The sequence below is a fragment of the Lepeophtheirus salmonis genome, chromosome 5 (assembly GCF_016086655.4).
Source record: "Lepeophtheirus salmonis chromosome 5, UVic_Lsal_1.4, whole genome shotgun sequence".
Lineage (NCBI taxonomy): Eukaryota > Metazoa > Arthropoda > Copepoda > Siphonostomatoida > Caligidae > Lepeophtheirus > Lepeophtheirus salmonis.
In genome coordinates, this window is record NC_052135.2 from 54,486,747 (window position 1) to 54,509,600 (window position 22,854).

Genomic DNA, 22,854 nt, shown 5'->3' on the forward strand with positions numbered 1-22,854 from the left:
AATATATGCAATACTCATTATTTTATTGTTGTGATACATTTTTTTTTTGCCATTTTAAGTACAATTTGCTGCCCCTCTAAAATGTTAATATTTTAATATTTGTTGATAGCAATTAATCATTATTTTTCAAAAATACTAATGTAATCCGCACTCAAAAAAATGTAAAATGTAACTTTATTTTTGGCAAATGTTGAAACTACGGTTCAACCAATACCTATATCGCCGTGCTGATTGGATGTTGTCCCAAACTTTAGGTTGTTTTACATTATCAGTAATTGGACAAAGTTGCCATTAATATTATTTTCGTACAAAATATGATTAAACTTATGATATGCGACATCCTGAGGTGTACATCATATGATGAGACATTCAAACATTCATGGACGGGGAAAGGAACAATTTTCGTTCGGCTCCCAAAAACGGTTGGGATGAGCCGTTTGTTCCCTCCCAAGATCCATGGAGGGTTGGGAATGCTTGACTTAAAATTACATTAACATCTCATTTGTTATCTTGGAGGAAAAGGGCCCGACATGCAGGGTCTCTGTGGAAGAGGGCGATACTAGAAGTTAAAGGTAAAAAGAATCCAGATCGTTTACAATGGTTGCTAATGAGAGAAATGGATAGCTTTCTGATTAAATTACGAAGAACATACTGTCTAGCGTTAGGCTTAGGGCCCACAATCGAAGGAAATAAGCTGATTGTCATTTATCTACCTGAAAAAATGAAAAATAATTTGGGTTTAGTCACAGAAGAAGATATATTAAATGTAAGATGGGTTCATTCTCTATTGGGGATGCTAAAGAATCAACTCCAGCAATACTCATTCAATCCAAAAAGGAAAAAAACGGGGAGCCCTTCGAAGTTGTCACATCGACTATCAGGGACAACATCTCTTGGGAAGACCAATCAGACAAACTTAAAGAAGCTGCATGGGAAATAAAGAGAGTACAGGAAATCCTCACTTTTGTTTTGGATCCTATCCTCATACCAAAAAAAAAATCTTATCGTATCTCATCTCTGGTCTTTTTCACAGAAGGGCTCTTCAAGGACGACAGGGCAATCTGCAAGGAATATGATTGAAAAAAACGAAACAATATTGCCTAATTTCAGGGAATGCATCTGCTTGAAGTATATAGTGCAAGAAATTCGCCATGTTGTGAAGTCCAAAATTGGGTAGAAAACCATTGAACCACAAACTCTTATATGGTTTTGGGGGAGCTAGCGATCTCGAGCAAGTGGCATCAAAGGTGATATACAAGCTCAAGACTCCTATCTCTGCGGTGAGTTTCAGAGGTGTCTGTCCTTCGCCGAGAAAAGCGGAGGTGGCTCTTAACAAGCTTAAATTAACGCAAATAAAGCTGGGACTTTAAATTCCTTTAATGCGAAGAAATGTTATGGTCGGGATTGCTGATTTTTTTAGGTGTTATATTTTTTAAAACATTATATCTGTGTTTGTAGTTATTGGTTTATAAATAATTATGTTTGGTGCTGTGTTATAAAGAGAAGGAAAAAAAATCTAACTTTAACTTTTTTTTTCTTCAAATGTTTAAACTACGGTTCAACCAATATATCGCCGACCTGATTGAATTTTTGACCAAAGTTGCCATTAATTTTACTTTCCTAAAAAATATGATTTAATTTACAATATGTAAAATCAACATTTTTTTGCTATTTTTTCAAAAAGTTATTCTTCTTAAATAATATTTTTTTGAACCGCGAGAATTAGCGGAAAATTATATAATCTTCAAAATAGCTATACTTTGTACTTGGGATCGTCTTCTATTATCTTAAATACCCCAATTTCAAGTATGTGATAACTTTTAACTATAGTAATTTTAACATTTTTTTAAATTAATGATCAAATATCTTCTCACTTTGTAAAAGTAATGTCGAAGAAATGACCTAGCAAAAAAATTTATTCGATTGATAAATAATCTTAATAACATTTTCAAAATTTATTCAAAAAATTTCTTCGATTACTCGATTATCAGTTTTGACCCTATAAATAAACGATATTAAAACAAAAAAATCCTTATTAGTAATGTCCTAGCTTAAATTAATAAAGGAAAAATGATATATCAAGATTTTCTAACAATATGTGTAAGTAGACTAATTTACCTGACAAATACACTCCAAAGATAACTTTTACGGTTGCACAGCTCTAGAGTTATTCATAACACCAACTAACATAGACTTCAAAGTCAAAATTTAACAAACCATACAAAAATCAAGGATACCCTTCTGCCGGTATGCGTTTATAATATCATGCGGAAAAGGGTATTCTTCTCAGTTTTGCAAAGGAATGTTCTAACCCCTTACAAAGTTATGAGTAATAAGTTTACTCATAACAAAATGTCGATATGTCAATAAATATCACTAATCAAATATGGATGAGTGAAGATGCTATTTTTTTTGTTTGGCATTCGTTTGAATGGAGGAATCGACCGGAAAGATTATGGTGCCTGTCTTCTGGATTTGCAAAGAATAATCCTCATTGACTATCTACTAAGGATGAAACTATTATAGGTGCATATTATTCATAGTTATTGGACTGTTTGAAAACTGAGCTGCAAGAAAAATGTCCAGGATTGCCCCACAAAAATGCCATGATCCATCACGACAATGCACCAGCTCACACCTCAGTCGTTGTGGTCGCAAAATTAATGGAAACAGGGTTCCAAATCAAGATCCTCACAGCACTATCAATCTTACGTAACTTCATTCTTTTGTCATCCATCACCATACCATGGATTTTATCAATGATTTCTGGAGTAGTAACCTCAACAGGGTGTCCAGGACGTTCAACGTCAATTGTGCCAATGTGGACATTCCAAAAAAGTGTATACCTCTTATAAACTGTTCTAATTGAAAGTGCAGAGTACCCACACAATGTTTATCAAGCTTCTTTTTTGTCTCTTGGCGCGTTTTGCCTGTCATAAAGTAATGTTTAATCAGCACAAGAAATTCTTTTTTGTCCATTTTTTGAAAATCACTCCACTTCCTCGATTCAAATGAATACCAAACAGAAAGAAAGTGATCGATCTGGAAAAAAATTGTTTTGTGTTCTTTGAAGAGATGCTAATAACTAAACATAACCTCGATACGCGCCAGTAGTGCTATCCCTCGGACTTTGGAAGGACTTTTCCAACAATCCTAGTATAATTATTGTTAGGAAGCTTTCTTCTACTGTCTAAAGAAAAATGTAGGGCTTGGTGATAAAATAAAGTTAGTAAACATTTGTCTGGAATTGGTTTTCAGATAAATTAAAACATTCGAATTTATATTTAACTGGAAAATCTGCCATTTCATTTTTTTTTTTTTTTTCATCAAACGTCAATTTTTAAGAATAAATACCACAAAACGATGTATTTTGTACAAATTATTCTACATAACTTTTTGCAAGTACAAAAAAGTATTGATAGGTTTGTTTTTAATTTAATTAAGTTTTTTATCTTCTTGCAATGCCAATGAATCTTTTTTAAATGAGAGGATGTGTTCTATATTTATTTGTATAATGTTCCGTTATTTACAATTTAAGTTTAAAAAATATTTCTGTGTATTTAATTACTCCCATTGGAACATTTCTTATTGATCAATTTTTATATCAAGGATGTAGTATTTAATGGTCAATAGCGAGGTAACTGGGTATAGCAAGGGGCAAATACAATCTAAGGTATATGTTTTGTATTTTATATTTGTGTAAAATAGGACTCACTACGAGCATTTTCTCCAGATATATGATTTACTATTCCGTATTGCTATGCATTTAGTCTATACAATAATATCGCAACAACTAATCACAAAAAGGTTCTCAAAACCTCTTCTCTATAACTACTTTAAGACTTAAATAACATCAAAATAATGGCACGGTAATTACAAGACTAAATAAATTTGAAGAAAACAGAAACATTTCACAATTTTAATTTATTATATATTTATGATAAGTTAACGTTTTGCAGAATATATATTATGTTTCAATTTGTATATTATTTTGAAAAAAAAAAAAAAAAACTTATAAAAACTATTATGGGGAGTATTTAGTTATAATCGGTAATCAGTCTATTTCTGTGGAGAATCAAGATCATCTTGCAGATAATATTCTAACACGATGATAACTTATTAAGTTAAAATCATTCAATTCTCTATAATATATTATTCGGAAATTTACTAAAATAATAATAACGGAACCTTTTTTTTTTTTTTTTTTTTTTTTTTACATACAGGTAACCCTCAGTTAGAAGATGACAACGATCCGTTTTCAGATCCACTCTCAAGTCGTAAATCTGTTAGACGGAAAGTCATAATAGATCCTCAAGACAAAGTATGTACACCTAGAAAAGATTGCTCTAAGACCAGAGATATAAGTCCTTCAATCCTCAAGCAAACATTGGCATATACGGATAGTCTAAATGAGATTGTGAGCAAAGTTAAATCTTATAAAAACGTGATTGCATTGCTTATTGCTAATTGTTTATCCATTATAGTTTGAAAAGTATCAAATCTTTGAGGATAATGATGATTTGGTCGATATCCCATTAGATATAGACGAAGAAGCAATTGTGATTGAGGATAACACTAATGCTTACACTTTTGAGGCAGTTGAAATAGAAATTGACGAAGACGATAATGATCATATATACTCTATGAAGGAAGAATGTACCAAGGATCAATCCGACTACTGTAACGGAAAGTCCTTTAAATCGTCAAATCATACGATGTGTCAATATTGTGTAAGTTTTTGTACAACTTGATTTAACACCATCCACATGATATTTTTTATTATTTAATTTAGGGACTTGGTCCAAAATGTCCTTACTATTTGAATCCTGAAGAAAATGATGTTACTGGGCGTGTCATTGAGGACAAAGACACAATCAGTTATATTCTACGTCTTCATAATGAAATTCGTAGTAAAATCACACGCGGTCGATGTAATCAGCCAAAAGCTGGATGTATGGGGCCATTGGTAAGTTTGAAACCTTGTTTAATGAGTTATCTAGAACTCTTTGTATATATTTTAGCAATGGGATCCTGAACTTGCTAGAGTAGCACAGAAATGGGCAGATCAATGTGCAGAAGTAGACTACAAGGAGGATATCAAAAGAAAGGATCCTTTATTGTACCATGATAAGCACGCAAATAGAAAAATAGGTAATGAAATCAATACAAAGTCATGTTGTAAAATAGTGTAACACCATTGATGCAGTATCTCTTCCCTGTGGGCAAGGGACCATCATTAAAAACATGCCCCAAGTGTGATCCACATCGTTTGCAATGAACTTCTTTGGCGCTATACATAGATTATTCATATGTTATTCTTTAATATATTAAGTCACGATACAATATACTCACTCGGTATCTCGAATAGCTCTATAGCCAACACTATCATTATTCATTGGTTCGAAAAAGGAGGGCCATCCCGAACCAGAAGTATACTTTGCGCTCATTTCAAAGAGAGGATGATCACACGCACTGCATATAAAAAACCCTCGGTGATCTGGATAATGTAAATGTAAGAATGGAGAGGTTCCTGCTCTTTCAGTGCTATTTTCTCTCATGACCTTATATTGCAATGTACTCAATACATTTTTCCATTCCTCATTAGTCACGACTATTGGTCATTGTCAAAATTACATTATGTATTTTCTATTTATTCGAATAGTTGTTTACCTTTTGGATCCGATGTGTAGTGAAGCTTTCTTTCGACGTATTTATCGTCATATTTCAAAGTATTTGGAGAATCCTCATCTCCAAATACTGTAAATAAAAGAGTACTTAATATTGAGTAATAATCCATGATAAGTGAGAAGGTGTTATGTATACTGAAAATTTGTTCAATATAATTTGCCCTAGTTATTTAAGTTCAAAGGTTTCTATCAATAGTCATAACTTAATGCATATGTATTTCTTCTTTTCTTCATCTAGATCGCTTCAGTAATTGGCAGGGAACAGGGCAGAATGTAGCTCGAGATATATCCAAGGGTAAACCTGGCATTTTTAACGCCCATAAACTTATTCGCCACTGGTTCAATCAAATCCGTTTCTTCGATCCAGCAGGAGTAGAATCCTTTGGGTATTATATAGTTAACCGAAAAGTTTTGTTTTCAAAGCATACGTAATTTATTTAGGTCTGGAAATCAATGCAGTCAGGGCATTGGTTACTATACGCAGTTAGTTTGGCAAGATACAACTCATGTGGGATGTGGTTGGGTTCAATTTCAATACAGAGGATTTGAGAAATATTTTGAGAATTTTTTAGTTTGCAATTACGGCCCTTCAGCAAATATTTGGAAACAACCCGTGTATGACATTGCAAAGGATGTATGCAACTGCCCCTGTATTGGTTGTAACAATAAGACTGGTCTATGCCCTGCCAACTGTAAATATGCTACGTGGAGTAGTTGGGAATCATGGTCTAGTTGTTCTACCTCGTGTGGTGGAGGTTCAAGACAGCGTGAGAGAGGTTGTGAAGAGACAGATGTGTACGTACGTCCTTCATTGTCTCGATTTCGTGTTCCAACATCGACTCTCATTCTAAGAAATAATCATAGTGACAGCACAAATCAAGAGTTAAATGTGTCTACTAGAAGAAAAAATATCAGTACATCCCTTTGTAAGCCGGGAAGTTCAAATGAAGTTGGTAAATGCTCAACTGAGGCATGTCCAGGTATGTAAATTATAAAACTTATTAAGCCTATACAGCCTATATGGAGTAATTTTGTCATAGAATGGTCATTTTGGAGCCAGTGGTCAAGCTGCAGTGCATCCTGTGGTGGAGGAAAGCAATCAAGATCTCGAACTTGCCAAGTTTCCTCATCTATATTTTTAGGAGTTAATGTGACATGCCCAGGTTCACCTGAGGAATTTCAAAATTGTAACACGAATAAATGTCCAGGTATAGAAAGATAATCGTGATTTCTTTGTTGTGATGAATTGCATGGAATGTAAATATCTTAATTTTTTAGAACTATCTAATTGGTCGGAATGGACTATTTGCACAAAGAAATGCGGAACTGGAGAAAGAAGCCGCGAAAGAACTTGCAATGGAGAAATTTATCCAAGTACTCAAAACCCTTGTCAAATCTCACTATATGAAAGAGAATTGTGCAATAATCAGCCCTGTCCTTCATATACGGAATGGTCTGACTGGGCATCTTGCTCTGTATCATGTGGGGAGGGATCCAAAAACGAATGAGAAGTTGTGTTCTCCCCAAATTTACCTCCAATATTGATTTAAAATGTGAGGGTGGCCCACCGGTTGAGAAGAGGGATTGTAATTCTAATGCATGTCCCAATTGGAGTTCTTGGGGTTCTTGGAGTTCTTGCTCTCTCTCTTGTGGAGAAGGGAAAAGACGAAAAACTCGAGTTTGTGGTTATTTTGATGCAGAGCGAATGAAAATATCAGATAAGGTTTCCGATCTTTGTCCAGGAAATGGATTTAAGGAAGAAAAATGCAATTCCAATAGATGTCCTCGTAAGTATCATTGTTTTAACTTTATTTGTCAAACAATGAATTAATTTTTCACATATTCATACATTCGTGTGTTAAAAGATTCAATTCAAGGTTTAATACATTTCCCCTGTCTTAAGACTATGTGAAATGATTTCGTTTAAAATATCTGAACCCACATATACACATGTGTAATGATTTATTCCAGTTTTGGGACCATGGTCAGAATGGACTGAATGTAGTACAACCTGTGGATCAACTGGAATACGTCAAAGAACACGAGAATGTGGTATTAATTCCGGTCTCCTCCGGGGAGTTACAAATGCGTGTCAGGCACGTCTAAAAGAAATAGAGAGCTGCAATAACTCCAAGTGCCCAGTTTATGGACCATGGAGTGAGTGGTCCACATGTTCAACTACATGTGGCGAAGGCATTCAGAAACGAAAACGGGAATGCTCAGGGGACTTTTGCGAAGGGGCTTCAATTGAAACGAAGAAATGTAGTGGTAACGTGTGTCCTGTATGGACAGAGTGGAGTGATTGGACAGAATGCTCTGTTACGTGTGGAGGAGGAAAGAAGAGTAAAGTCCGGGAATGTGTCCTGCCATCTGGAGAACGATCCCGGGGGCTTATTTGTCCTGGAGAGGGTTACATCTCCAAAAAATGCAATAATTATCCTTGTCCAGGTAAGAAACTACACTTTTTATACATTTGAAACAATAATGATAAATTGATATGAACTACAAAGGTTGTAATTATATTTTAGCAAGATTTGATCTGTCATTTCCACGAGTATTTCTAAGTCCTAATCATTCAAATCGTGTATGTACATTATAAATTTACCTATATATATTATAAAGAGGGGTACACTTTATAATTATTACGTCACAATTTGATTAATGAGATCTTTGTTTTTAAATCGTTGTAAGAAAACCCCCTACCAAAATTATCGTTGATGATTATAATCTAAGGATGATATATTTGGTTTGTGTATTCCTTCATAGTTGCGTACATTTAACATGCTTATTTTTATGTTCCTTACCCGTAGTAACTAAGTCCTGTCTTGTACCTACAACACACTTGACATTCAGACATACTCCTTGTGTAATATTCCATCAAATGGTACTCCTATCGATTTTAAATGAATTAAAATTCACAGGTGATAAGAAAAGAAGAACCAAACTCTTTCACGATGGCTTAAAACGAATTGAAAGATAAATGCATTTAAATACTTTTGAAACCAGGGAAAATAAACTGGGATCGTTCTGATAAATTGTGCCATTAATATTCATTCTAACAAATCATATTCGTTTCTTTGTACTTAATTATTACTTATAGGGCATGACTATCCCTTTTTTTGTTTTAGAGATTTGTACCGGAATGGAAATGTTGCAAAAATTTTCATGAATATGTGTGTTTCTCTAAAAAAAAATCTGATTTCTCGGGATTTCTTGAGGTTTTATACCAAAGAGAAGTTCCCAAGGAAATGAATTACTCTCTGCAAAATCTCACAAATAATTATTTCATAATAGAAGCTTTACTTATGTAATTCGTTCAATGAAAAGTGGAATATGTACATATGAGAGATACACTTGAGATACAGTTCTTAACTTTTTATTTTTTTTAATTATCTGATGGAGTTGCACTGAATAAACATTATAGCATTACATTTGCTCCATCTGACCATGGAATGGTCTTTGAAGACCATATACATTTCGTATATTTCCTTACTCTAGGAACAACCGAAACACGAACTTAATAATTTCTGCCGTGTGTATTGTCCATTGAGCTACATATTTCCATTTTAACAGTCTATCAAAGAGCACAAATGCTGTGCATCAACAAAAACTCATGCTGTAACTAATTTACAAATGAATATTTAACTATAGCTTAACCTTTTAATATGGATTTTCTTTTATTTTTTTGAAATTTATTTTGTTTATTCTAAAAAAAAATTTATAATCTCTTAAAATGTTGAACCCTTTTTTAGGAAGCTAAAAATTTTGATAACATTTTTTTAAAGGAAAGATATATCCTTGTGCTTTTTTCGAATGACTCTGTTTCTTTAGAAAATTAAATATATTTTGAGAAGGGCTGGTGCTAAGAATAATTGGGGTACGGAGTTTCAATGTTGTTTTCTAACTTTCCTACTCACATCTCAATTTTTCCAACTCTAATATGATCTTTTTTTTAAAATAAGGAATGTTTCATTCTTATCTAAAGTAATATTGTGGAGACGTAGACTAATGGGAAACGCGCTCTTAAGAAATTATTTTTTCAAACTCATTATGCTTCGGTTTTGACAGTCAGTCGTTCTTAGAAAAAGAAATATTCATTTTGTATTTGGACTTCAAAGACCATTTCTAGGCCTGTTGAAGTAATTGTAATACTATAATTACTCATATTTAATCCAGGGCGTCCACAGGGAGGTTTTATTTCTTTCTTGAAGAAGAAAAAATTATCGAATTGGAAAAAAAAAAGTAGAGAAACAACAATTTGAAATTAAAAATGCCGGGGAAATTAAAATTGAAGGTCATAAGATCAAACCCTTGGACGCAGCAAGAATTATGGAATTTTTAAATTTTGAATGGAAAACAGGGATGATTTATGTTCTAAAAAAATAGATTATTTTAAGAAATCATGTTGCAGATTTCATTTTTGTTTATCTAAAAATAGAAAATTTATGAAAAATATAGAATTTTTATAAATAGAAAATAGAAAATTTATGGGTTTTTTTAAACCTCCCCCCCCTCGAAAAAAAAAATAATATATATATAATTATATGGATAATACGGACGTCCTTGTAATGAGTGCAACTCAATCTTCACTATTAAAGGAACATTTAAAAAAATAATTTGGATACTACGACTAATTTTTGAAAAATAGTAATTTTTCCCCTTTCTTTTTTTAGAAAAACTTTTTTTTTCCCAAAAGATACTCATTTCATTTTTTTTTTTAAAGACAATATGTAAATAATCTAAAAATTCAGACTGACGTCCTATTTTTTCCTGCTCTAATATAGGGGTGTGTGACACCTCCGTAGCAGCGGCCCTGCCTGTGGAGGTACATCCTCTAAAACAGACCCTATTCCAACTTATGAAGCATGAACTAATTTAGGATATTAATGAATTTATGGGTAATACTAGATTAAAACTTTTCATTTCTTCTTATGTAATACTCAGACAAATCTTTAACTATTTTATCAGAATTTAATGGGTTTTTTATAAATGCCAATTTTGACTAATGAAACTTTTCAAAAGTGACAAAAGGCAATATTTGACAAATAACGTTTTGTTACCAACTTTTTGTAAATTTTTATACGTATTTTTTTATTTTTTTTTCGAAGAGACGAAGTTTGACCATAAATCTTTTATTTAGAAAAAAAAATGAAACTGTTAAGGAGACCGACATTAACAAAGCTGACATCACATAAAAACATTCTATAATTAGGTGAAGCATGAAGTAAAAATTACCTTAATTAAATAGTATAAGTTTTAACTTAATTTTGGATATTCCTCTAGGGGATATGACTTGTTGTTTTAAATGAATTCGTGTGTGGTTTTTTATTAATGTAACAATATTTACTCATTAAGACTTTTTTTTTTTGGTTGCTATGCATAATCTAAAAAGGATTTTAAAAACTTGTGCATGCTTTCATGCATGAATTTATTATAAATCCAAAAATAAATGGGTTACATTAAATTGTATAATTAATTTACGGAATTGCAACTGGCATTTGAATAGTAAATAACAAAATATTTGCAAGGTGATTGAAATAAGGAAAAATCTGTCATCATGCAGTTTTTGGGGTATGGAAATCTTCAACTATAAGTGAGTTGAGTTCCTGATACAAGAGTTTCCTCCAACAGAATGGGTAGTATCAGTTCTCATGCTTGCCCACAAGAAATTCTTTCTCAACACTCTTTGAACCAAGTTTGTCTCAATATACATATTTTTTTAATATTCATTTAATTGGGCAGATGGAGTTACATCCATTCAGTATAAGTTAACGTTATAGTATAACAATTACTCAATCTGACCTAAGATTGTCTTTGAAGCAGGGATGCGGAGTCATACCTTTTTTCGGTGGAGTTGGAGTCAGGAGTCGAAAAATTCGTACTCTGGCTATGAAAATTATTATAACTTATGTAAATAAAGTTTGTTTTTAATCTAAGGCTGACATTGGGGGTTCGTGAAGTTTTTTTTCTAAATGGTTATACACTATATTTAGTATTTATTTGGAACTATTAATTTATGAAAGTTGAAACTAATTTATTTTCTTACTTCACATATTGCAAACGTGATCCATGCGTGCTCTACATATATGTAGTCTATACAAAAGACCTCTATATTCCAAATTATTATGTTGCGTAGAGTATGGCCAAATAATTAAGTCATAGCTTTGTATCCATTTCATTTGTTGTTTATAATATTAAATATTTTATATTGCTAATATTTTCATTACACCTGGCAAAATTATTTACTACATGTAACTAATAACTACTTATAGCTATAAATTAAATCTATGACGAATTTATAGTCTTTACACTCAAATGACTCAATAGTACATATATAAGCAGTAAAATATATTTTTTTTTAAAGTCGTTGACGATCGAGTTGACGATTTTTTAGCCTATACTTTTTCTTTTTTTCAAAACAAATATTTCAAGAAAGGCACCATTTTGAATAGAGAAAATATTTAATTTTAAAATTTAGTACAATAAATAAAAAATTTTGACAACAAACTTTCTAAATAAATTTCTTCAATTTTGCAGTATTTGTTATTCGCCAACTTTCAGTTCCAATTTAAAAATTTGGTTTCCCGGGATCTCAAAAAAGAAACATTTTCTTGGAAATGAGAAACCTCAATAATATATAAGTATTGTATTTTGATAAATGCTTTAATTTAAATACTCTTTAACACTACGACTCCATGTTTATCTCCCCCAAAAAAAAAAAAAAAAATATCTATATATATTTTTTTTTTTTTGCTAACACAACTAATAAATTACTAGGCAATTAATTTAAAAATAAATTTTCTATAGTAATAAATACGCTTGTCTATTTATACATATAAATTACAATAATCAATCAAAAATTTGCTTGTTTCTTATAGAAACATTTTTACTGATTACTGCTCCATACTTTTCAAATTACAAGGAAATTCACATTTAGATGAGTAACATACTTTTAGAAATCAAATTTTCTAATATTTTGTGGAAAAAAAAAGAAAACTATTTCATGGAAATTTGAATGAAATTATGGTCACTAGTTTTTGTAGATAAAGACATGTAGGTTATAATTTGGTAAATGATAAGAGAGAAACAAAGTTGTTTCATGACTTGATGTTATTTTCTTGCATGCTATATTATTTTCTTTTTTAATTCTTAACACTAGTGTTGGGGTGAGGTCTGAAAATCAGAGCGAATTAATTTGTTCATAGAAAGAAGTTCGGTCATGACCAGTCTCAAGAAAAATTCGACAATTCATTTATAAAATTGTCGATGACGTCATGTGTCTCTGTCTCAAAATGTTGAACATCAACATAATAACCTTGCGTTGCAAAATTCATATTTGTATATCCCAGCAGTCATGATAAAGGAGGGAATCTGTTTATCGATTGAGATAGAGACTGCAGGGGGCAGAGGGTCTTGGACCCCCCAATAATTATTTTCCGTATATAAATTTATCAGTCTATTAATGGTGAGTCACCTTTACTCACTCTAACCAAGCCCCCAATTAAAAAAGTAAGCTTCCCCAATAACAAAACCGTGATTACGGCTAGAGGTGTATATAATATGTCCTACGAAGTGGTGCCAGCATTTTCTAGTTCGTAATTTGAATATACTTTTATATTTTTGAAATCTATAATCATTATTATTGAATTCTTGGAGAGAGAACATCTAAGTATAAAGTCATCACTTGTGCGTGTGGCCCTATGAGACAATGAGTATCAATGAAAGGTTGTTCGGGAGTTATCGTTGGTAATCGTTAGCATTTTGAGCATACAAAAAACCAACACAGAAAGCGAAAATCAATATGGTATCTCTGACAATTTGAAAAATGTTTTGGAGGAGAGTTGCATAGTTCTTATGACTTTTTATTAGATCAGCTACAAGCATCTGTGATGAGGGAAGATGAGGAGATATAAATAAATAATGAAATATAGTTGGTAAGAATTACTCTGATTCTATTGTGAGACTGACAAGGATTTATAATCATAACTCGGTAACAGATCCTCAAAGTTTTATGTACTAACAAAAGTTCACTACTCAGTAATAAAATATATTAATTAGCAAGAGAAAAATAAAATTCAGTCTTCAGGTAGCCAATTCCAAAAGAACATGTGCCCTAAAAAAGGAAAACCATTAGGATCACTAGTTATAAGCGTAAGTATTTGTTGAACTCGAAGTAGAATTGATGATCGTCGCCATTGGAATTATTTCAGCGTATATGTCCTTATTATTTACGGCTTGGCATTTGTGTTTATTTCCTTCCTGATTGTAGCTGATCTAATGAAATTTCATGAAGGCTTAACTGCTCTCCTCTAAAACAGGCTTCCAATTGGCAAGGTTACCATGTAGTTTTTTGCCTTCTTTTTTTTAACATGACCAAAATACACACGGTTTTAATCACTACTGGTTATACATGTAATTCAATTTTATTATGACTTTCCAGTTCACCATTCATTCTGAGCAAATTATTTTCTTAAGAATTAAAACTACAAAAACTTAGCCCCCAACTTATAACACATGGGCTGAAAACTCCTGGGCTTCACACAAAAAAGGCGCCATTACAAACCTTATAAAGGCAGCTGTCGAAAATTTATTACTATCTGCTCCACTACTTCTGATCTGTTGACTACTTTTTTTTAGTTCTAAAACAATGTGTTAAGAACAATTTCGTGTTTGTATATACTGTTTCTTGATGAAAAACATATCGACCAAATTAAGCAATGGCTTGAAAAGTATTATGAATAACCCACTCTATAAAGCGAATAAAAAAAAATAAAAAAGGTAACTATCAAATAATAATAGTTTAAGAAAAGCAAATTTTGAACAAAAAAGAAGAAGCCTGGGATTATTGAACCCATGTAAGCAAGACTGGGAGTTGTTGCATACATTTTGTTTCTAAGGAGTTGTTTTTGAATTAGTATGGTCATGAATTGAATTTGCATGCAAATTGACGCTCAATTTCGGGTACACTGGAGTTTCATTAATTGCAGATGTAGCAGTACATAAAATAAAATAAACAGACTTAAAATCTTTCTGTGAAGCTTCAAAAAAAAATTGAAAATTAATAATAATTATATTCATAACATCAATATAAGATGATTTATTAAAACAATCCTCAATGCAAATTATGTAAGAAAGAAAATCCCTCTGGGCTTGGCCGTCTCAAGATCTAAATATCTATTAGGGTGGTCCATAAAAATCAATGTTTTACTTTTACTGGTCTGACCTAGAGTTGTATCCATCCTTATTTGGAACTGAAGACAGCTGTTCCGTCGAGTTCACTCTCGCTCCAATTCAGTTTATTCTTGCATATAAGTCCACCTAACTTATATGGTTTGGTCCTTGATGACGTCCCTCAACTTTATTTATACTATTTTAATCAGTTTTAGTACTGAGAGTCCAAAGGACCATAGTCTTAACCGGTCCCAAGACTGAACTAGACAGAATACATAAGGACTGACACAACAATAAAATAAAGATATCAACTTTTAATTTTACAACAATGTTTTAAAAATAGATCGGCAAGATTTCTTGCCACCCGGTAAAAAAAAAGTCATGGTATTTACAGTAATCATGGAGCAAAATTCAAAAAAATATTGCCGGTAAATCATAACACAATATGACGTATTACATGGATAAATCTTTTTTAGCAAAAAAAAAAAGTATTTTCAAAAATGGGCATAACTTTTCATTTGATTAACCAATTTGATCTAAAAGATTTTGCCACCTTTTAGATCTCCCACCAAAAAGTATTTCTGAGGATATAAACATCATAAAATAGGTATAACTCCTCAAAGAAAAACTTCCAAAGTTTCCAAGTGTTTCTCATTTTAATGACAAAAAAAGTAGTTTTAATGTATAACAAGAAATCTTCCCACTTACCAATATTAAAAAATTGGCCCAAAAAAAATCGAATCCTCTAATTTAATTTAATAATAAAAAATAATTTTTAATACAAGCTTTGCCTGTAAGTATAACCAAATCTTATGCTAATACCTTTACTGGTTTGAGACTTTGCTAGTTTCAATATGCAATCCTTTTTAACACGATCAATTAAATTATTATATATTTTTGTATTACATAGTACCTCATCTATTAAACAAACCATTATGTTTTAATGTAATCTTCTCTTTTCTGTAGTGGATTAATTTATTCTACGTTTCATTTGTGTTTAAAAATGAAACTGTCAGCAAATGGTGAGAAGTTTGCAGTTTTAGCAAGGATCACCTATGAATGTTGCTCAAATATTAAATTTTTTTACACAGAAATAAATTTTCTTGCTTACATTAAAACCGATTGAGAGGGTGAGAGAAGGAAAATAAAAATATTGGCTTTTAACACCACAATCAGAGCAATCCTAAAATATTTATGATTAAGAAAAGCTTTTCAAAGATCAGGTTCATTGATTTAAATTGATTTATGATACAGTAAAATAAATATCCATTCATTTTGTCACTTACTTTTATATTTGTTCAAATTCATCTAAATATTGATGAAATGCACCCCTTTTTTAATTATAAATTTATGTTTTTGTATTACAGAATTAGGTCCATGGTCGGACTGGTCTTCTTGTTCTTCATCTTGTGGAAGCGGTCGACGAACAAGAATCCGTGAATGTGGACTCCCCATAACCCGTGGAAGCAATAATAATCCCTGCTTAAAACCTCTTTTCGAAATTGAGGTCTGTAACCCACAAAAATGCCCGTCTTTTAGTCCCTGGTCCGAATGGTCTGAATGCTCTGTCTCTTGTGGGGGTGGATATCGAAAAAAGTCGAGAGAGTGTAAGGCATCAAGTCGAGAGTCTCGACAAGTATTTCGTGGTAATCCCTGTCATGGTCCATTGGATTTCGTTGAAGAATGTAACAAACAACGTTGTCCTTTTTGGAGCTCTTGGGGTGAATGGACCTCATGTTCACAGTCTTGTAACGGTGGAAGGCAAAAAAGATATCGAGAGTGTTTGAATGATGACAGAAGTCTTGGCGAAGACTGCAATGGGGACAGTTACGAAGAGAAAGCATGCAATAAAGAAGCCTGTCCCATCTATAATAAATGGTCTGATTGGACTTCTTGCTCTGTTTCCTGTGGATCTGGTGGACTCAGAACTAAGATAAGAACCTGTAAAAGAGATGCACCCCAATCGTGTAAAGATGAAATTAAGAAGGAGATGTGTAATGAGGATCAGCCCTGTCCTTCTTGGACACAATGGACGGAGTGGTCCACTTGCTCAGTAACTTGTGGTGGGGGTAATCAAAAGCGTATTAGGGATTGCTTAACCCCACGAAATTTAAATGGTAGCAATATTTATGGTTGTGACGGAGATACTTGGGAAATGAAAGCCTGTAATGTTAGAAAATGTCCTCAATGGGCGGAATGGAGCTCCTGGTCTGAATGTTCTGTAACATGTGGAAGTGGAGGGAGACGAAATCGGAAGAGGGAATGCAAGGAATTTCAATTCTCGTTTAATGAAGATGAAGTGGTTAATATGGATAAAGATCTCTTTTGTCCTGGAAGATACTCTCAAACCCAGAGCTGCAACAATGGTATTAAGAACTGCCCCTTCCCAGGAGAATGGTCCGAATGGTCAACCTGTAGTAAAACCTGTGGTAAAGGAACTAAGAAAAGAAATCGCAAGTGCATCGATTCCAAATTTAGAAATGGTAATCCTTGCAATGCAGATTTGAATGAGACAGAGAACTGCAATGAACAGGACTGTCCAGTTTGGTCACCTTGGACAGAATGGACTGAGTGCTCAAGATCTTGTGGGAAAGGAATGCGATCCAAAATGAAGATATGTTTGGATCTTACGAGTTGTTCTGGTAAAACAAAATATATGGAGCTCTGCAACGAAAATCCATGTCCATCATTAACACCCTGGACAGAGTGGACGCCATGCAGTGTGAGCTGTGGAGGGGGATCACAAAGACGTGAAAGGGATTGTCTTGTGTCTCGGAGTGGATTCCTTAATCCTTGTTTTGAACCATTGGAAGAAATACAGCGGTGTAATTCTGAGAGTTGTCCAAAGTGGAGTGAATGGACAGAGTGGACACCTTGTAGTGAATCTTGCGGAGGAGGAACTCAGACTCGAGTACGAGATTGTGTTTCTCGTTCAGCTTGTAATTCGTTAGGGGACTCAGACAAAGAAAAAAGGGAATGTAATGTTAATGCATGTCCATCCTGGACATCGTGGTCAAACTGGTCAGTATGCTCAGCCTCATGTGGAGGAGGGACTCGAATTAGAAATAGAGAATGTAGTCTGAATGCAAGGAACAAGGCCCCCTGTATAGGAGATGCAGTTCAAAGAGAGGAATGTAATAATATATTTTGTCCATCATGGACTCAATGGTCGGAATGGAGTGAGTGCTCTGCATCATGCAAACCAGGTAATTATTATTTATTGCCCATTAACACATAAGCAAAATGGAACGAGTATCTCAAAAATTGATTGTAGACTACTTTTATATTCTTCGACGAATATTCGTCCATTTCTATCAACTACCTCAAGTTTGATGCTAAATTCAGTCAGCTTGACGATATATTGGTTGAACCGTAGTTTCAGCCCTTGAAAACAAAAATTATTTACATTTTACATTCGTGGCCCGTCAACATTAATTAAGACTAAAATATATTTTCTAAAATTAAGTGGGTATTACATTTGTATCTTTCAACGAAAAATTGTCCATTCTTATCATTGAATAATTCATATTAACCCATTGGACACCGCAAATTGCACTTAAAGTAACAAAAATTATTCGTCATAATAAAAAAATAAAGGTTTCAAACTGTATTTTAAATTATTGAATTCATACAAATTTGAATATATAGCCTATAAGCGACTCAAACATGTCGATGAAATATTTGGTTGTATGAATTGGTAACTCGATGAAAAAAGTTTATGTGATACGGATTAGACTAAAATTTGCTGTATGGTATTATTAAATTTAGACTAGCTTATGTGTAAAATTTAGGATAAGTAGGGCAATCTACATATTCTATTTGATTAGCGATATATCGTCAACTGAAGCAATGGCAGGCAAATATAAAATATAAATTAAAAGGTGTGTATTAGCTTCACAAAACGTATACTAAATTATATTTTTAAAGTGAAAAAAAGTAAGGCATTACCTCAGTTTTTGACCTTAAATTTTTCAATTTTTTTCACAAACCCCCTTGTATTGCGAAAAAATCACGGAATTAGAAGTAATGGCGTGCTTTATAAAAATAATAGCTTCATTATTATATATAGTTTAATAAAAGTTTTCATCAATTATTCCCATTTAATATGAAATATAAAAAATATCCAAATATTAATTTTAAATGAAGTTATGATTTAATTAATCACAGGATTGCTTCCGATTTGATGAATTTTCTACTCTACAGGGTTTTTTTTTTTTTTTTTTCTTAATTAAAAAGGTTTTACCTTTTTTTCAAAATATAGAACAAATAAAAAACCCATATTCCATGGAAAATGTAAGATTAACAACTGAGATCATGGTTTATTATAAGAAAATTTAAAAAAAATTAATAATCAGTCATAAGTTTTGTGAAGCTTACTAATAGTTCTACAATGAAAAATTATATATGTTTATCTTTGCTTCTGCTTATGATATCGCTTATCCAATATTCATCAAATCATTATTTTTTAACACTTTAAGACCTCAAAACTCAGAGTTACATACTCAAAATTTGATTTCTGAGCTGGTTTAGTATATATAATACCACATAGTAAATTTTAGTAAAATCCGTTGCCTCATAAAAATTTATCGCTGAATAACCCATATATGATGTAAAAACATATTGGGATTTTCTCTTTATCTTAATTTTTGTTCAAGATTGTTTTTATGTTGACGCACCACATTTGTTGTTGTTATTCTTAAAAACGTATTAGAAATTCTTAATTTAATAAAGAAATGAAGGAGAGAGTTGCAAAGAATGAATGCAGTGTTTGCCAATTAACTTATCTTTTATATGCTCATTTTCACGTGTTGAATGACGGATTTTTGATATCTTTTTTATGCTCATTTTCACGCGTTGAATAACGGATTTTTGATATCTCTTTCATGCTCTGTCAGTCAAGAATGTTCATGATTAATTACACTTATTTACTCAATCTATTATTATACATAGGTGGACGTCGAAACCGGAAGAGAAAATGTTCCTCTGATCAATCTAAGGACTGTACTGGATCTGGCCTCATTTCCGAGCCATGCAATGAAAACAAAGACTGCCCAAGTGGATGGTCTGAATGGGGACAATGGTCTAGTTGCAGTGCCTCATGTGGGGGTGGAAGTCAGTTAAGGAAAAGGGAATGTTTGTCCCCAGGCGGAAGATATGGTCCATTCCTAGAGTCAGAAGGACCGTGCCCAGGTCCTTCTGAGATTACATTGTTTTGTAATTTAGATGATTGTCCCACTGTATGGTCAGAATGGACACCATGGTCATCGTGTTCCTCTACTTGTGGAGGTGGATCAAAAAAGAGAACTCGAGTTTGTTCAGGAATGCAATGTGAAGGGAATCAACTTGAGACGTCACTCTGTAATGACAGGCCCTGTTACTCTTGGTCCCATTGGGGATCATGGACTGTATGCTCTGTATCTTGTGGACAAGGAACTCAAAAAAGAAGTAGAACGTGCAATGCCAGTAAAACAAGGTTGGGATTACTTTTCAGTCCGTGCAAAGGAGATCCAGAAGAGGCGAAAAAATGTGTTAAAGAAGCGTGTCCTGGTAAGTGACGAATATATACTTATTACTATAAACCATAACTCATCTCATGACTATGATTTATTTTTCCCAATATCCTTTTTTGATTATACTCATGGAGCGTGTTAATGATGTAAGAATGATATCTCCGTTATATTAAACGGATTAAGGCCCTGATGGGAAATATCAAGGTTGAATATTTAGTTTGGGTGTAGATTCATTGTTCATACAAAAACTGATAAGTACATGTATATCGATGTATATATTGTTCTCAGTTGGATATCGAGCATGGAGAAAAATATTTTCTTATAGATAGATGTGGATAAATTCTCATCCCTCTCCAAAAAAGAAGTATAATAATATTTAGAATTTTTTTTTCAATCTATGTAGTGAATTAAATGAAAAAAAAAACGTGATTAGAAATGTCATCAGTCATTCTGTTCATGTTTTTTCTTTGATTTACTCCCTGTTTTGTTAGGTAGTTCATTAATAATGCATTTAAAATCTATTTTCCCTTATGAAGACAAATACTACAAATAGATAAAAAGTCATTACTGGCAAATAATCATGAGTCAGTACTGTAGACACACCCAGGCTCGACTACCATCAATTAGGACAACACGTAATATATATATAGTAACAACAACGGGTCTTTTTCTATTACATAACAAGAGATAATCCACCTATTTGTATGTAGGGAAGACGAGAGACAATTGGAAGAGTCTCTTTTCTTGATCTTCTAAAAGCTACGCCCATAAAATTTTCTAATAAACTTAAAAGCGATAATTTTTTTAACATTCTGATTCAGCCATTCATTGTACGTAAACAAATCATAATAAACATTTCGTCATCTTCTCATCATGAATGAGGCTGAAATTGAGGTGGATAGATAGGATAAGACATTGTTAAATGCTCCAGGACCTGTGTTTCCAGGTGGCCCAAGTAAAGAATAATGGGGAAGACTTCTCCAGTAAAGGAGGAAGTGGAGGGTACAATTTAAAGACGAATCCGGAGTTCCTGTCCAGCTTGGAGAATAGGATGTAAAAAGACTCCAGAAAATCCATTAACTGCCTTGCAGATTATCCAAAAAAAAGTTAACTTTTATTAGGGATGTCGGATGTAGACGGTTTTTTACGGTTGATACTGACCGAACGCATTCTTAGATTAAAAAATTTTGGCACTGCGTTCTTGATACATTCATATTTATTTTATTGATTGACCGATGTTTAAAATCCAGTTCAAACTGGATCTTTGATATTTTTAACAAAACTGAATAAGGTGAATACTTCTTGCCCAAAAATGCCTTTTAAATTTTGAATTATTTTTTTAAAATAACAATTATCCAGAAGTATTGTTTTTCTAAACTAGAATAAATTGAATCAAATATTCAGAAAATGCAGTTCTCCATTTTTTATTCAATTGTGACTTTAATATTAAGACAGTTTTTGTTCTCGTATATATTTAGTTCAACAACATAACTACAATCTTGAACAAAAATCAAGAAAATGAGAAATTCCTCATTTAATATTTTACTTTATAAATATATACAGTTAAATTATTCAGACATATTTGATTCAGTTATAGGCCTATTATTAAAATTTGTGGGGTGTATGTAGATACTCAAGGATTAAAGTTATAGTTTAGAGTCTTCATTTGATTTATAAGACTTATTTTGACTCCAATATTGTCTTTTGAATATAATTTATCAATTTCTAATTATTTCATTGTGAAGATCAATTTTTGCGAATTACAATGCAATTCAAAGAATGAATAAAAGTTATAAACGCATCAGTAGCTTCATGTAAAAAAAATGAACTGAGAGACCTAAAATTCTTATGTCTCCATCAAAAAAGGAAAAAAAAAAAATTGAGTAACATCTGTGGTGCGTCAACATAAAAACAATCTAGAACAAAAATAAAGATTATTAATCAAATTTGTAGGATTAGTAAATATATACTATAATTCTTGTTAAGTCCTCAAATATAACCCCTTTCAAAATAAAATATGTCAATTTCTCTTCTGTTTTTTGTTGTGAAAATCAATTCGGCCTACTTTAAGTACAATTTGCAACGCACTGAAAGGGTAAATAAGAATAATTTTCGTAGAAGCATACAAATTTAATCCAAACTCAATTTTGATAAAAAATATTCCAACTTTCTTATGTGTTGACGGGCCAAAAATGTAGAGCTACTAAAAAAATCGGGATGGAAGTGAATATGAATGTTATTGAAACTACTATTAATATTATTATAATTTCTATATTATTTGCAAATCTCTTGAAAAAAGCGACAATTTTTCATTTCTTCATAAATACCGTTATGAACAACAAAGTTGTTTTCTTTCGGATGAACTTAGAGAAGAATGGGGAAATCACGCGTAATGCTGATTGTTTTGCGTATAGCATGGCATTAGAAGTAGACCATTGACCTCTTTTTAAAGGGATTTGCATGCAAATAGTATGTACATAGCAAAA

At 32.4% G+C, this 22,854-nt stretch overlaps 2 protein-coding genes across 2 annotated transcripts in view; one reads left to right on the top strand and one right to left on the bottom strand.

The window, feature by feature from the left end:
• The window catches only part of LOC121117389 (SCO-spondin-like), a 95,105-nt gene that overhangs the window by 14,019 nt on the left and 58,232 nt on the right, over positions 1-22,854 (top strand). Inside the window, 12 exon segments of the mRNA XM_040711806.2 lie at positions 4,224-4,417; positions 4,485-4,730; positions 4,793-4,966; positions 5,022-5,151; positions 5,926-6,073; positions 6,129-6,667; positions 6,728-6,895; positions 6,966-7,177; positions 7,180-7,474; positions 7,659-8,135; positions 16,226-18,064; positions 19,809-20,405. Coding sequence (XP_040567740.2) covers positions 4,224-4,417; positions 4,485-4,730; positions 4,793-4,966; positions 5,022-5,151; positions 5,926-6,073; positions 6,129-6,667; positions 6,728-6,895; positions 6,966-7,177; positions 7,180-7,474; positions 7,659-8,135; positions 16,226-18,064; positions 19,809-20,405 — 5,019 coding nt within the window.
• On the bottom strand, positions 5,098-5,832 carry LOC121117388 (peptide methionine sulfoxide reductase MsrB). Its single transcript, XM_040711804.1, has 3 exons — positions 5,671-5,832; positions 5,353-5,611; positions 5,098-5,290 (listed from the first exon to the last, which is right to left on the bottom strand). The coding sequence occupies exons 1-3, from the start codon at positions 5,795-5,797 to the stop codon at positions 5,161-5,163; spliced, it is 516 nt and encodes a 171-aa protein (XP_040567738.1). The 5' UTR covers positions 5,798-5,832; the 3' UTR covers positions 5,098-5,160.